The sequence below is a fragment of the Mustelus asterias genome, chromosome 22 (assembly GCF_964213995.1).
Source record: "Mustelus asterias chromosome 22, sMusAst1.hap1.1, whole genome shotgun sequence".
NCBI classification, from domain to species: domain Eukaryota; kingdom Metazoa; phylum Chordata; class Chondrichthyes; order Carcharhiniformes; family Triakidae; genus Mustelus; species Mustelus asterias.
This window is the reverse complement of record NC_135822.1, coordinates 15655666-15671826: the sequence shown is the minus strand read 5'-3', so window position 1 is coordinate 15671826 and position 16161 is coordinate 15655666. Positions and strand designations below refer to the sequence as shown.

Below are 16161 nucleotides of genomic sequence, written 5' to 3'. Positions count from 1 at the left end.
CTATGACCCCTTGCCTGTCGAGCTGAGATGTGGAGATGCCGGCGTTGGACTGGGGTAAACACAGTAAGGTGTTGTTAAACTTCTTACTGTCGAGCTGAGGACAGGATTGGACTCAGTTGCGATGCCATCCCATAACCAAACAGCCCGTCAACAATCTCTGTCATGAAAATAAGAAATAAGGAGCCCATCAAGTCATCATCATACAATAGAATCTCGTTGAGTCGAATCGCAGGGGAACTGCCCCCAAATTCGGGTTAAGAGGAGTTTCATACTAGCCATTCTCACATGAATGTGTCTCTATGCAACCTGATATGCCTACAAATGTGGTCTGTGCCAAAAATAACAGATTCAGATGCCAAATAAAAAGAGTAAAGCATTAAATATGTTTTTTAAAAGTCTTTATTCATTTTATTCACATCTTACAATTACCTGACTTTGCAAAAATCTGGGGCCTTGCATTGAGAAATTCCGGGAGTGAGATCTGGAAAATCTCTGTAATCTTTTTCTGCTTGGCATGCTGTTTTCCATTGTGCCCGACACAGCCCGCCATGCTGTCAGTGCAGTCAAACATGTTTTCAGTGTTTTTGTGCTGTGTTGCAAATTTCCGGAGCATCTCGATGGCCTTCATGGCATCAGCCAGGGAAATAGGCAGCTGAGCAGGCAGCCATTCATCAGCCTCTACAAGATTGAAGCACATATTTCTCTGAAGGATTGAACCGGAGACGGGAACATCCTCAACAACGCCGTCAACTTTCTCTCAGGTTTAGCCATGCTTGCAGGTTTTCCCATCCTTTCTCTGCTCTGTGCTCCTTGACTTTGTACTCTTGTGTGGTCTAACTCCACTCTGATTGGTTGCTACAGTCAAGTTTAGACAAGTTCGGCTAACCTGGAATAGCCAGTTTGGAGTTTTGGCCCAGCACAGGCATCATTCTATGGAATTCCCACTCTGAGTGGGAATGGCTGTGGTTTCGACATAACTGGAATTCTTTGTCATCCATGTTTGATTCATCGTGATTTCACTGTAATTCAGTATGATCATGGCTGATATTCTATTTCAACTGCACGTTATCCCCATATCTCTGATTCCCTTTATACCGAAAAATGTATTAATCTTTGCTTTGGATATTGTTAATGATGGAGCATCTGCAGATCTCTGGGGTAGAGAACTCCAGGAATTCACAGTCCTTTGAAATTTCTACTCATCTCATTGTTAAGCCCCTAATTCTGACACTATGACTCCTAGTTCTAGACCTACCAACCGGGGGAAATGTTCTGCCAGCATCCACCCTGTTAAGCTCCTGAAGAATTTTGTTTCAATTACATTACTTCTCATTCTTCTAAACTCCAGAGAGTATTGGCCTAGTCTATTTGACCTCTCAAGGGACGATCCCCTCATCCCAGGAATCAGTAAATCTTTGCTGCACGCCCTTTAAATAAAATAGCCTTTTGGGCAAGGTACCCCAGGAAGGGTGGCACGGTGCCACAGTGGTTAGCACTGCTGCCTCACAGCTCCAGGGAGCCTGGTTCAATTCCAGCTTTAGGTGACTATGTGGAGTTTGCATGTTCTCCCCATGGCTATGTTGTCTTCCTCCGGGTGCTCCAGTTTCCTCCCACAATCCAAAAGATGTGCAAGTTGGATTGGTCATGCTAAATTGCCCCTTAGGTTAGGGGGATTAATGGGGTAAATGTGTGGGGTTTTGGGATTAGGGTGGTTGTTGGGCCTGGGCAAAAATACTCTGTCGGAGAGTCGATGCAGACTCAATGGGCCAAATGGCCTCTCCTGCACTGTAGGAATTCTATGATTCAAAGAGTTGGTACTCTCAGGAGGATGAGCATGGAACTGGCAAATAAATAAACTCTGTTACTGGACATATTTAACTTTGTGCTAATGCACTGAGAAAGAGTAAATTAAGAATGAGTTTTCCAGCAGAAGTTGGAACTGGGTTGACAGCTGGTCACTTTGCCAGGAAGTGGGGTGCGTAAAACGAAATGGAGGTGGGCAAAATATAATTTTTTGTTTATACTTAAAATGAAAAAAATGTGGCGCACTGTGTGTGATCTCTTTTGGAATATAGACAATGCATTTTAGAAGGTATTTGAATGGCCATTTAGTACTTTCCAAGCCTGTAATGTGATCCAGATGTTTGGATGACCTCATAAACCAGGAGTGTCCAAAACCTTTGTCTTTTGTAGCATTGAGCCTTATGGGCGATGTGGCAGATCTGAATCCATGTTCTCCATAAATTCCAAAGTACCTCAAATTGCTGATACCAACAGAACCTAATTATCTCATCAAGACTTTATCTGGCAATGAGACAACAGCTCTATTCAAACAGACATTAAATATAAGAGCAATCAAAGCCAAGTTGCTAGGGCAGCCAATGTGATCATAAACTGTGAGCCAAGGCCTCTCTGGTCAGTCACTGGCTCGTATATAGAAGACGGACTGAAGGGGAAGACAGTGCTTTAATCGTGATATGCTTTTGTCTCTTTTTTTAGCTGAAAATGGGCGAGTGTTGCAGATCTGGGCAGGCGTTAAGCACAATAAGCTCTCCCCAACTGGCAGTGACACCTTCCTAGAGATGGTGGATCTGGAAGAATCTCTTTTTGAAACACCATTGTAAGTGTTGTGGATAAGGATACAATGCAGACCTGCCTCATTCAAATTGTTTATCTCCTCATTTCCCTTGTATGATGCCATTCTCATTCCAAGTTGCTAATCATCATATGTGAGCCTGGATAGTAAATGTTGGCGTGTTGTTCAATTATTCAAGCACCTCAAACTGATTTGTCGCCTTATTGAACACAAGGACACACATATACATGTAGATTCTTTGCATTGGGAGTCACCAAACTTTTCCTGACTGTGACCCCACTTTAATGCTTGAAAATTATTGCAACCCCAGATTGAGAACTGGGGAGAGTCATTGAGTGGGGAATGAGTTGCTGAGTGGGGGACGTACGTTATCGAGTTGTTGAGTGGGTGTGTGAGTTGCTGAGTGGGGGCACATAAGTTGTTGACAGGGTGACGGGGGTGGGGGGGATCGGGGAGTGTTTGAGCATACGTGTAATGAGGCCTTACCTCCAATCCTAGGACTGTCCTGCCAGAGTCTCCTCTTGACAGTCATCATTGGGTCTCTGAGGTTGTGACCCACAGTTTGGGAACCCTTGTACTAGATGATGGTCAGCAGCCTTGGCTAATTCCTTTCCTCCCTTTGCCCAGGATCTCTGAGGCCAATTGTAGTCCATATTGTTGGCTAGCACGAGGGGACATAGCTTTAAATTGAGGGGTGAGAGATATAGGACAGATGTTAGAGGTAGGTTCTTTACTCAGAGAGTAGTAAGGGCGTGGAATGCCCTGCCTGCAGCAGTGGTGGACTCGTCAACGTTGAGAGCGTTCAAGTGGTTATTGGATAAACATATGGATGATATTGGAATAGTGTAGATTAGAGGGGCTTTAGATTGGTTCCACTGGTCGGCGCAACATCGAGGGCCGAAGGGCCTGTACTGCGCTTCTATGTTCTATGTTCTATATACTCGCCCTGTCTCAGATTAGTTAACACTGCAGATATCATGGCTTGGGTATGGGTCAGTACCATTCACTGCATTTACCCATCAGGGAAACAGCTAACTCTGAAATACATGGCTCTTGATGCAATAAATTTTTGACACTTTCCCTGATAGAGAATCCATATAAAATGTCCCATGTACAACACCTTGCAGCTGTGATTCCTCTGTGTGCTATTTTTTAGTGGTGAATGTATTCTACCTGGGTGACCAGCTGGTGGAGCAAGCTGGTCAGCTGTCCATCCTGACAGTAAAGGGACGGCAATCTTAAGGATCCTGCCACCGTTTAAACTCGTTTAAAGACTTGATTAGCTGCAAGTATTCGCATTCCAACCATTATTCATGTAAATTGAGTTTGTGTCTTTATGTGCCCTGTTTGTGAACAGAATTCCCACTCACCTGAAGAAGGGGCTTGGGGCTCCGAAAGCTTGTGTGGCTTTTGCTACCAAATAAACCTGTTGGACTTTAACCTGGTGTTGTTAAACTTCTTACACCGTTTAAACTCGGCAGGCAGGCTGCATTGAGATTTCTGGCTGATCATAGAAGATGGGGAGGGCAAAATTGGACTTGGTGGGCACTATGTATGTTGATTGCAAACTAAAATGGTGTTCAGCGGGTTTGCACACATTTCTGTCACAAATTATGCTGGACATCATATAGGGGAGGGTGTTAACGCATGTGCAGCTAATCCCCCTGAGAAATACACAGAATAGACAGATCATGTAGTTAATCTGCATGCAGTGCACATTTTTTGTTTTCTTTATTTCACAGGGTGTGGGCATTGCTGATAAGGCCAACATTTATTGCCCATCCCTAATTGCCCTTGAACTGGGTGACACACTATTTTAGAGGGCCATTAAAAGTCAACCACATTGCTTTGGGTCTGGAGACACTTGTAGGCCTGACCAGGTAAGAACAGCAGATTTCCTTCTCTAAAGGACATTAGTGAACCGGACGGATTTTCTTATGACAATTGACAGATTTCTTTAGTGACAATCATGGTCAGTATTACTGAGACTAGCTTTCCCAATTCACATTGTTAACTGAATTTCAATTCCACCATGGTGGGATTTGAACCCTTGTCCCCAGAGCTTTCCTCTGGGCCGTTCGGTTACTATGCCACTGCCTCCACATGCTTGAATGACAGTGACGTCTCTTTGGACCAAACGCTCCAGCCAATGCCCTTTCTTAATCTCACACAGCTGAACATGCATTAAACAGTAGGAAGGACACCCTCACCATGCACTCTTCCACCCCACCCCCACACCACCACCAGCACTATTTAAATAGATCATTAACTACTTTCAGGTTAGTTGCCACTTGATTTCTTCTGGCAGTTGCTGCGATATGAATGTTTGGAGCTCTCCGGAGTTGATTTATGTTGCAAGTGTCCATAGGGAATGGTATGACAGGCGCTGAAAGACTTCTTGCTGACTCCAAGGCTTCTGCACAAGCAATTGCTGCCGGATATGGGTGCACTGGTATGCCTTTCCTTTTGAATACATCATCACTGAAAGGATGAGCAGAGGTCACACAGAGCAGGTCAAGCTGCTAGAAGAGGGAGAAGGGGGCAAAGTGGAAAGGTGGAAGCATCCTAGACACCTCTTCTTTCCGGAATGTACGTGAAGAACTACTTTTAGTGAGAAAACAATAACTGGCTAGCTGACACAACAACTCCCCATTTACCAACTGCCCAACAGCTTCCCTTCCCTTTGTCACCGATTATCACATCATCATCTTGGCCTCAATGCTGGAATAAAAATCACCACAAAATAAACATTCCAAATGACATTTATAAATTATAGTATTGACATATTGCAGGCAAACATGAACTAAAACCCTTGCACATTCCATTAGTGCCTGTCCTCTATGGGCCTTTACCTTGCCTAGTGCTCTGACACAGTGCTACCTCATTATAGCTGGTGAAAGGCTGTTGAAGTCCAGGAGGGGATACTGGGAGGACAGCTTGAGCAGTTCTCGGCCTAGAAGCAAGGCTTCAGACTGCACCATCTTGGCGTGGGCAGCAGCAGTCTGGGCTGGCTAGCTGACACAGCAATAGTGAGAGCATTGGTGGAGTCCCAGGGATGGGACAAAAAATACTATCTTCCTGGGAGAGGACCGCAGTTCATATATTATGGAGCATTCCTATGGGATGGCACCTCAGCAATCCCAGTGACCTGTGGAAGGACAGATTACTGGACTGCTGTGACACATTGCAAGCCCCTTTGAAAACTGATATCTGCAGAGATGATGGCTGCAGTCTGAGCTTGCCCAGCAGCAAGTTGACTCGGCTGATTTTGGTCTGAGCTTGCACAGCAGCACTCAGGCCTCTGGCGTAAGCTGCTTACGCTGTAGTAAGAAGCTTAGACATCTACCCTTAGAAGCGACATCACAATCAGGTCCACAGGTGTGCTAATGGAGTTGGCCGCCACCTCTAAGCTGGAAAGGATGAGCTCTAAGCTCTGCACAAAGCCCTGTGCCAAAAGAGCAGCACAGTGCAAAGTGGTTAGCACTGCTGCCTCACAGCGCCATGGACCCGGATTGAATTCCAGCCTTGGGTGACTGTCTGCTTGGAATCTGCATGTTCTCCCTGTGTCTGCGTGGGTTTTCTCCGGGTGCTCCAATTTCCTCCCATAATCCAAAGGGTTAGGTGGATTGGCCATGCTAAAATTGCCCCTTAGTGTCAGGGGGATTAGCAGCGTAAATATGTGGGGTTACAGGGATAGAGCTTGGGTGGGATTGTTGTCGGTGCAAGTTTGATGGGTCAAATGGCCTCTTTCTGTATTGTCGGGATTCTATGATTATATGATTCTATGAAATTAGTCCCGCATTATATTTCTGGCAAACCTGCCAATAAACCAAATATTTCATTCTGCATACCCTTGAATCTCCTTCTGTAACATACCCTGTTGATGCTTTCTTCTGAGCCCTCTGTAACAGAATTTGTGTGTGGCTATGCCCTCTGGCAAGCTCATGTTTCCACTATCCATTTCTCTGGCCTGGTCGGAGACCACTCGAGCCAGGTGTCTCACCAGTTACAGATCGCACCTCTATTCTAAATGATGCACAGTATCAGTATCTGAATTGGTAGCTTTGTATGCATCGTTGTGTGATGGTATGTTTTCACCATCATGGCCTGCTCACTGTTCCTCCACTGTCTGAACAGGTTGCATTTCTTGGTTATCTGAAAGGAGAAAGGCTAAACAGTAAAATTGTAGCATGAGGAGGAAGCAAAATAGCAGGTGCATGTTTGCAAATCAGAAGAGAATATTGGATGAGGAGTTGGTGGAATATGACCAGGACAATTAGATATGAGGTTACCATCATCTTCAATTAGCAAACCAATAATGGCCACGACCATCTTCTCCGTGGGGTTAGAACATACAAATGTGACTGTTGCCCTCTGAGTTAGCTGTGGCTGCTCTGGTTGTGTGCTACCTTGTCCTGCAAGAGAGAGAAAGAAGTGTGTCTGTGTGTGCTTTAAATTCTGTTTGGCTGTCATGGTTGAATAGCTGATGATGTGCATAACTTGGCAAATGTGGGTGTGAGGCTTCCAACAGTCTAAGTGTATGAAGGTGAGGTGAAGCATATATCAGACATGAGTTCTGATGGATAGCGATTGTTGGTATGTGAGTGGAGTTGTGATGAATTGAGCATTGTCTGAGGCTACTGGTGCATAAACAAGGATATGGCATTTGACAACACATTCACTGACCACCGCTCGTGTGAGGGCATTGAACATTTTGTGGCACTGCCTGTAGATTCTTGGGCAGAGACTCCTGGCATTGACCTCCATGACTTTCTGTTCCCACTTGAATCCGCAGGGCGCCAGGAGTCACTCAAAATAGAGGATATTATCTCTCCTACCTTCCACCTCCACCACTAAGACCAGTGTCTGAAAACCTTGGAGCCCATGTTCCCCCGTGTTGTCTCATTCTTCATTGTTTCCTCAGTCAGAATCCCTTTTTACATGACTGTCAGCACTTATTGCAACCACAATACACCATCCCAAGAGGCGCAGGCTAGCCTTGAGAAGTGCTAAGAAGTTATGATTTTGGGCCCCATGCTGATGCATCCAGCCAATGATTAGTGCTGGCTGCACATTGCAATAATTCGAAAGAGCAGGCAGCAGAAAGTTAGCAAGAGTTAGCAGAAGGTTAGCAGAGAGAGGGTCGCTAGCATTTCAGTCACTGGGTGTGGGTAAATCCCACATCACAATCCTGATGCCCATTTTTGGGAATGATCCAAGCTAGCCATAAGGATGTAGAATTTCTTCTGCACACATAGGAACCTGTACCATCCCTACATTCCTAAGATGAACTTGCTCATGGTGGGTGGATAACAAGAGAGGGAGTTTCACCACTGGCTCAATTTATCCTGAAGGATGGTCAAGGAACTGCTTAATCTAAATGAAAAGGTCGTTCCTATGTGACCGAATAACAGACAAGTGACTGCTGTTTTTTCCCTTTCCTCTAAAATTTGGCCGATTGGATAAGTAACTGGCTATCTCATAGAGTTTTAACAACACCAGGTTAAAGTCCAACAGGTTTATTTGGTAGCAAATACCATTAGCTTTCAGAGCGCTGCTCCTTCGTCAGATGGAGTGGAAATGTCTCCACATCATATCTCATAGAAGACAGAGGGTGGTGGTGGATGGAAAATTTTCAGACTGGAAACCAGTTACCAGCGGTGTACCACAGGGATCAGTGCTTGGTCCTCTGCTATTTGTGATTTTTATCAATGACTTGGAGGAGGGGACTGAAGGGTGGGTCAGTAAATTTGCTGATGACACCAAGATTGGTGGGGTAGTGGATGAGGTGGAAGGCTGTTGTAGGCTGCAAAGAGACATTGATAGGATGCAGAAAAATGGGCCGAAAAATGGCAGATGGAGTTTAACACTGATAAGTGCGAGGTGATTCATTTTGGTAGGACAAATTTGAATGCGGATTACAGGGTCAACGGCAGGGTTCTGAGGAATGTGGAGGAACAGAGAGATCTTGGGGTTCATATCCACAGATCTCTGAAGGTTGCCACTCAAGTAGATAGAGCCGTGAAGAAGGCCTATAGTGTATTAGCGTTTATCAACAGTGGGTTTGAGTTTAAGAGCCGTGGGGTTATGCTGCAACTGTACAGGACCTTGGTGAGACCAGATTTGGAATATTGTGTGCAGTTCTGGTCCCTCATTATAAGAAGGATGTGGAAGCATTGGAGAGAGTGCAGAGGAGATTTGCCAGGATGCTGCCTGGTTTGGACGGTAGGTCTTATGAGGAAAGGTTGAGGGAGCTCGGGCTTTTCTCTTTAGAGCGGAGGAGGATGAGAGGCAACTTAATAGAGGTTTATAAGATGATAAGGGGGATAGATAGAGTGGACGTTCAGAGACTATTTCCTCAGGTGGATGTAGTTGTTACTAGGGGGCATAACTATAAGGTTCATGGTGGGAGATATAGGAGGGATGTCCGAGGTAGGTTCTTTACTCAGAGAGTGGTTGGGGTGTGGAATGGACTGCCTGCTGTGATAGTGGAGTCAGACACTTTAGGAAATTTCAAGCGGTTATTGGACAGGCACATGGAGCACACCAGAATGATAGGGAGTGGGATAGATTGATCTTGGTTTCAGACAAAGCTCGGCACAACATCGAGGGCCGAAGGGCCTGTACTGTGGTGTACTGTTCTATGTTCTCTCATCGTATTTCAAGCCCTAATTTCAGGCTAGCTGCTCTCTTAGTGTTGATGGAGTTTCATAAAGGGGGGGGTTTTCCCCATACTGGATGTGACTAAAATTTCAAACTCTTAATTTCTGTTCACACAGTGGTTTTGATGCCATCCGCTATCCCCTGATGGAATATGTGCTTGAACCTGACAAAGTGAAGGGTAGCAGTGCTGAATCCAGCAGGTCTGGAATCACCACGATCGGTTCGTTGAGCATCAAAGACAGTGATATGACTGAAGCTAAACCGGACTTACTTGCAGTGACTGGAACCGGGCATGCTTCCTTACATGGTAAGAGCTAAAACACATGTGGCACATTGCATGTTAGGAGTTGATAAAATTTGAACAATGAATACTCGGGGTCTCTGCCCAGGGTCCGTTCCGGGCTTTGTGAGGGGCCATGTGTGGCTGTGCCAGGGACTCTCCATTACCTTCCCCAAATGGCACATTGTTCATGTATGAACCTAGAGAATGTTGGCAGCTATTCACCATCAGAGTCAAGCCAGCTGCTGTTCTTGCTCAGGGTTCATGGCAGAGTTTCTTTAATAGCACTCAGGAGCAGGGACGAACCCGCTCATCGAGGCCAATGGAATGTCACATACTCATCCTGACTGAAGCTCAGCACCATTGGGAATCAAAGCTTACATCTTTCCAATCTGTACATTTCAAAAAGAGCAGCATTAAGTTATCAGGAGCTGTAGGCGTTTTCAGTGTTAGTCAGACTATGAATAAACAAGTCAGACAAGACAGCCAAATGCTTACAAGCATTGCTGTTTAATTGTCTTCCTCTCACTCTCAGATAGGTCTTTCCTCCCCCAACCCTAATCTTGAACATACAACTATCTGTACATTCAGCAACTAGGCCCGAATTCCGGAGTTCCTTCCCTAACCTCTGCCTCTCCACCTCCCTTTGCTCTTTTCAGATGTCCTTAAAACGTACCTCTTTGACCAATTATTGGGTTAGCTGTTCTAACATCCCAGTTTTGGACTTGATTTTTAACCCTTGCCGGGATGAGGTGCAGAGGTGGGCAGACACTAACTGTAGCACCGCCGGCTGGCATACCAGTTCCCCAGCTGGGATTTTCCAATTGGCTTTCAGGTTCCTACAGGAGGTGGTGGCCAGATTAGGTGCCTGGAAGCGGCAGTAGCCACAGACCGCCCCGTAGACTGTAAAATGGTTGTAAAGCCATTTTTTAATTTAAACTTTAAAAATATTGGAGAGAGGATGGGTGGGATTTACAGAGCAACCCACTGCAGGTTTCGCCGTGGCAGAGGGCAGCCTGCCATTGGCCAGCAGGTCCCACCTTTGTCAACAGGGTTTCCCATTGGTGCCAGGAAACCCTGTCGGCAGGACCGGAAGATCTCACCGGCGTGAATGGTCAGAAAGTTGCGGCCGTACCTCCCATTTTGAAGTGTCTATTTCCTCAAGTACTGTTTATATTTCTTCACGCTGCTGCTTTCGAGCTGAAAGGCCTTCAATTAGCTTTGCAGCTTTGAAACCCCACCCAGTGTCCTGAATTGGATGCTGAGCTGGCCCTGTGGTCATTAACCGAGTGCTCTGGGGAAAATCACAGTGAGTGACTGTTTCTGACAGTATGTGCTTCTGATCCCCACTTGATCCTGATGGCAGGGTTAACAAAGAACAATACAGCACAGGAATAGGCCCTTCAGCCCTCCAAGCCCGCGCCGCTCCCTGGTCCAAACTAGACCATTCTTTTGTATCCCTCCATTCCCACTCCGTTCATGTGGCTATCTAGATAAGTCTTAAACGTTCCCAGTGTGTCCGCCTCCACCACCTTGCCTGACAGCGCATTCCAGGCCCCCACCACCCTCTGCATAAAATACGTCCTTCTGATATCCATGTTGAACCTTCCCCCCCTCCCCCTCACCTTGAACCTATGACCCCTCGTGAACGTCACCACTGACCTGGGAAAAAGCTTCCCACCGTTCAGCCTGTCTATGCCTTTCATAATTTTATACACCTCTATTAGGTCACCCCTCATCCTCTGTCTTTCCAGTGAGAACAACCCCAGTTTACCCAATCTCTCCTCATAACTAAGCCCTTCCATACCAGGCAACATCCTGGTAAACCTCCTCTGCACTCTCTCTAAAGCCTCCACGTCCTTCTGGTAGTGTGGCGATCAGAACTGGGCACAGTATTCCAAATGCGGCCGAACCAACGTTCTATACAACTGCAACATCAGACCCCAACTTTTATACTCTATGCCCCGTCCTATAAAGGCAAGTATGCCATATGCCTTATTCACTACCTTCTCCACCTGTGACGTCACCTTCAAGGATCTGTGGACTTGCACACCCAGATCCCTCTGCGTATCTACATCCTTTATGGTTCTGCCATTTATCGTATAGCTCCCACCTACGTTAGTTCTACCAAAATGCATCACTTCGCATTTATCTGGATTGAACTCCATCTGCCATTTATTTGCCCAAATTTCCAGCCTATCTATATCCTTCTGTAGTCTCTGACAATGTTCCTCACTATCCGCAAGTCCAGCCATTTTCGTGTCGTCCGCAAACTTACTGATCACCCCAGTTACACCTTCTTCAAGATCGTTTATATAAATCACAAACAGCAGAGGTCCCAATACAGAGCCCTGCGGAACACCACTAGTCACAGGGATCCAGCCGGAAAAAGACCCTTCCACTACCACCCTCTGTCTTCTGTGACCAAGCCAGTTCTCCACCCATCTAGCCACCTCCCCCTTTATCCCATGAGATCCAACCTTTTGCACCAACCTACCATGAGGGACTTTGTCAAACGCTTTACTGAAGTCCATATAGACGACATCCACGGCCCTTCCCTTGCCAACCATTCTAGTCACTTCTTCAAAAAACTCCACCAGGTTAGTGAGGCATGACCTCCCTCTCACAAAACCATGCTGACTATCGTTAATGAGTTTATTCCTTTCTAAATGCGCATACATCCTATCTCTAAGAATCCTCTCCAACAACTTCCCCACCACGGACGTCAAGCTCACCGGCCTATAATTTCCCGGGTTATCCTTCCTACCCTTCTTAAATAACGGTTCTGAAAACCTGAAGGAAAATCCTTCTCATTGTGTCTTGATAATGCTCCTATGAGGCACCTGTTAAAGACACTTTTTAAATTAAATTGTTCTTAACCAATCAATATGGCTCGTTCAATCTTCACACCTTCCCCTTCTGCTTTGCAGTTATGAGGCCTAGAATGCAATAGAATTGCTCAGACATTAAATGGTTAACAATTCATCGGATAATGCTCGCACACTATTAACATCTGTTTAAAAGAAGCCTGCCCAAATACAAACTAAAAGCTTCAGTGCCCACAGTCACGTCTGATGGGTAATCCTAAGACTTCACAACCCTGAACCCAACCTTTCTGCCACTCTTTGAAATTGAACCATAGAATCTCTATGGGGCAGGCTGAGGCCACTTGGCCCATTGAGTCTGCACCGACTCTCCAAAAGAGCATCTAACCCAGGTCCAAACCCCACCCAACCCCCAATACCCCGCACATTTACCATGGCTAATCCACCTAACCTACACATCTTTGGATACTAGGGGCAATTTAGCACAGCCAATCCACCTAACCTGCATATCTTTGGAGTGTGGGGGGAATCCGGAGCACTCGAAGGAAACCCACGCAGACACCGGGGAGAAAGTGCAGACTCCACACAGACAGTGACCCAAGGCCCAGACTCAAACCCAGGCATTGTGAAGCCGCAGTGCTAACCACTGTCCATCGTACTACCCACAATGAACCTTAACTGGATTGAACGTCCAGTCCATGGCGTCCTCTGAAGCCCCACTATGTCCCTGTGTACATACCTTTAATTGGGTGGTTTCAATGGAATGTTTAGGGTTAATTCCAGATGATGCAGTGGTGATTGTTGAATACTCGGCTTTCAAAGGCTCCAATGAGCTAAGTGATCCTGCATCTCAGTAGGAAAAGGTGACATCCATATTTCAAGATGATCTATCATTAATTGTGCCTGTAAATGTGGATGTGGCCCAGTGCCCTGTTGCACACACTCACACCTTAACTCAAGCATCTCCACCCACCAGGATTGGCTAGGTTGATATAATGGCAGCATCTTATCCATGTTTATTTGAGGCTAAATACATCAATGAAAAGTTGCCATTGCTGTTTTAGATCTAATGGCTAGGAATGTGAGGGACAGGAGGACTCCTACTTCCTGATCACCAGGTAAACGAAGATGAACTGCAAAACAGGTTTGAGGAGCTGAAAGGCCGACAACTGTCCCTGCGTTTCTATATTTCATGATCTGTGAGCCTTTAGGTGTTGGGAAAGGTGAGGGATATTGTGCCTGTGCAACCCTAAGAGCTGTGCATGTCTGGAATGTCCGGAGAAGTTCTGATGAAAAGTTATTGAGTTCTGTTTGCCTCCACAGATGCTATCAGACCTGCTGAGTATTTCCAGCCTTTCCTGTTTTTATGTCAGATTTCCAGCATCTGCAGTATTTTGCTTCGTGTCTGCGTGTGTGTGTCTGCGTGTGTGTGTCTGCGTGTGTGTCTGTGTTTCCCCGAAGTTCATCTCTACCAATTTCTGACTTCATACAGATCTAGGTTGTCTCCTTCATACGTCAGAGACATAGAACATAGAAAAGCTACAGCACAAACAGGCCCTTCGGCCCACAAGTTGCGCCGAACAATTTCCTTACCTTCTAGGCTCATCTTTAACCCTCTATCTCACTAACCTCCATGAACCTATCCAAAAGTCTCTTAAAAGACTCAATCGAATCTGCTTCCACCACCACTACTGGCAGCCGATTCCACGCACCCACCATCCTCTGAGTGAAAAACTTACCCCTAACATCTCCTCTATACCTACTCCCCAGCATCCTGAACCTGTGGCCTCTCGTGACAACCATTTCAGCCCTGGGTAAAAGCCTCTGAGAATCCACTCTATCAATACCTCTCAACATCTTATACACCTCTATCAGGTCACCTCTCATCCTTCGCTTCTCCAAGGAGAATAGACCTAGCGTACCCAGAAACCCTAGACATAAACGTACCCAGATTCTCATCCATAGCAAATAGAATTGAGCCTCATAGAGTTATTTTAATTTTGTCAAAGTGCAGAACGCCTTTCCCCTTGCACCAGTGCCATATAGAAAATAGAAAGAACTTGCATATCTAAACCATCTTCATGTCTTCAGGATGTCTCAAAGCACTTTTGAGAAAGTGAAGGAGTTTTGAAGTGTAGTTAGCCCCTGTTGTAAAACAGGGATGTTTCCTTTGTAAATTTTAATCTTGAAAAGGTTTTGCTGAACGTTTTCACACTGTTTTCTCCAAATCAGGATCGGTTAGTTTGACAAAGCCCTTGTGAGCTGGCTAATTAACAGTTACCATTTGAGCTGCTGCATTGGTGCTGTAATGATTTACCTGAATCCACCCTACCTCTGCTCCCTCAGGGCTACCCCACAACAGGCACAGTCCTCTATTGTTAGAACCTAGAGGATTTTTAATAGGAAACTGAATGTGAAACGTGGCACTAAACATGTTCCAGCATATGCCAGTGCGTGGAGATGTTTAGCATCACAGGGGTGAGTGAGAAAAATAATTGGTAATTAGCCCCGTTGAAAGTTGGATTCTTTTTTTTATCACCGCATCAACCCTCAAAACAAGCAAATCCAGAGTGTGATTAAATTCTGAAAAATTAGTGGACACATCTTGTTCCATTTTCTCTCAGTGAGTATAGTGCAATTGCACGTGTACAAGCGCAGTTTATTTTCTCACGCAACATTGCATCGTGCCCTGGTTTCAATACCTTTGCCGTGCACGTGGATGAAGCTGCAAGTCAAGACCATCTCAGTGACAAATGAGCGCAGCGAACTAAAGCGTGGCCTTACATTCCACCCACAGTTTGTCCAGCCCCATGTCGAAGGCACGCTGAAGATTGTAATGAGAGCTAAAGAAGGCAGAGGGCAGTGGAGACACAGGACAGGCTGCTGCACTCCAAAGCAGAGAAAGTGACAGAGACTACTTTTTGTCCAAGGTGATAAAGAAGCAATGATGTGGAGATGCCGGCGTTGGACTGGGGTGAACACAGTAAGAGTTTTAACAACGCCAGGTTAAAGTCCAACAGGTTTATTTGGTAGCAAATGCCATTAGCTTTCGGAGCACTGCTCCTTCATCAGATGGAGTGGATATCTATAAAGAAGCAAGACAGGGGAAGAAGGTAATGTGGGGGGTTTGGGAGGGATGCTTACCAGCACCAGCTCTGTGCTTTGGCCTGAGATTGTGTCATTTTGTCAAATTGTACAGTTCTTGACCTTTATCAGAAGTTACAAAGAGATTTATAAAGAGAGGGTGGAGGGACCACTTGTGGCCTCGAGGTGAACTTTTTTGACCTTCTGGCATCTTTAGGACTCTTCTGTTCAATTGCATTAAAGGAATCGGGTATCAAGAGAAGCCAGACAAGAACATGGTGACGAGAGCGAGACACATCACAGAATGTACAATAATAGTGAGGATCGCACGTTACTTCAGTGTGTTGCTTTTCTGGGGCCTTAGTACTTTCAGTTCATTTGTATTACTTTGCCTATTTCTGGAACATTCTCCAGCCCACAAACCAGTGAGATCTCTTGCACTTCTTCAAATCTGGCCTTTTGTACATTCTCGATTTACATCACTCCAGCATCAGTAGCCATACCTTCAGCTGCCTCGATCCTACACTACAACAGTGATTCCATTTCGCAAGTACTTTGAGACATTCTGAAATTGTGAAAGACATTATATAAATGCAATTAATTTTTAAACTCTGGAATTACCTCCCTAAACCCCGAAATCTTCAGCAACGAGACTTTCTGGCCTGGCCATGGTGGGTTTTCCTGCAGCAGATGCGGTCATCCATTTAATTCCC

The 16161-nt window shown here is 45.6% G+C and overlaps 1 protein-coding gene across 1 annotated transcript in view; it reads left to right on the top strand.

The window, feature by feature from the left end:
* The window catches only part of LOC144509739 (MORN repeat-containing protein 1-like), a 203865-nt gene that overhangs the window by 47530 nt on the left and 140174 nt on the right, over window positions 1–16161 (top strand). The window contains exons 9-10 of the mRNA XM_078238521.1: window positions 2500–2620; window positions 9376–9566. Coding sequence (XP_078094647.1) covers window positions 2500–2620; window positions 9376–9566 — 312 coding nt within the window. The remainder of the gene's footprint in view (window positions 1–2499; window positions 2621–9375; window positions 9567–16161) is intronic.